The sequence below is a fragment of the Eimeria mitis genome, genomic scaffold (assembly GCF_000499745.2).
Source record: "Eimeria mitis Houghton genomic scaffold, Emh_scaff395, whole genome shotgun sequence".
Taxonomy (NCBI): Eukaryota; Apicomplexa; class Conoidasida; order Eucoccidiorida; family Eimeriidae; genus Eimeria; species Eimeria mitis.
In genome coordinates this window covers 7248-7559 of record NW_013572285.1, presented here as the reverse complement: position 1 = coordinate 7559, position 312 = coordinate 7248, and the positions used below count along the sequence as shown (strand labels likewise).

General features: G+C 62.8%; 1 protein-coding gene across 1 annotated transcript in view; it reads right to left on the bottom strand.

Annotated features, from left to right (window-relative positions):
* EMH_0010780 (uncharacterized protein) overlaps positions 1 to 312 on the bottom strand; it is a gene marked incomplete at both ends in the record, with an annotated part of 22294 nt that overhangs the window by 14863 nt on the left and 7119 nt on the right. The window contains one exon of the mRNA XM_013499051.1: positions 3 to 286. Within this exon, the coding sequence (XP_013354505.1) occupies positions 3 to 286 (284 nt within the window). The remainder of the gene's footprint in view (positions 1 to 2; positions 287 to 312) is intronic.

Genomic DNA, 312 nt, shown 5'->3' with positions numbered 1-312 from the left:
GCAGCAGAGCGAAGCGGCCAGGGGGGCGGCAGGGCGGCAGCGCCAAAACCTCTGCGGTGACAGCTGCTGCCTTTGTTGCTGCTGCTGCTGCTGCTGCTTCTTCTGAGGCTCGACGTCTCCTGCTACGCTTGTGGTGTCTGCTGCTGCTGCCACTCGCGCCGTGCTGCTGCTGCTGCTGTTGCTGCTGCTGCTGCTGCTGCGACAGCCAGCTAGGAGAAGGCAGCGGGGTCCTGTCTAGGGCTAAGCAGTCCTCCACATGCAGCGCCTCGACCCCAAAGAGAAGATGCTGCACATGTGTTGTATTTGCTGCTG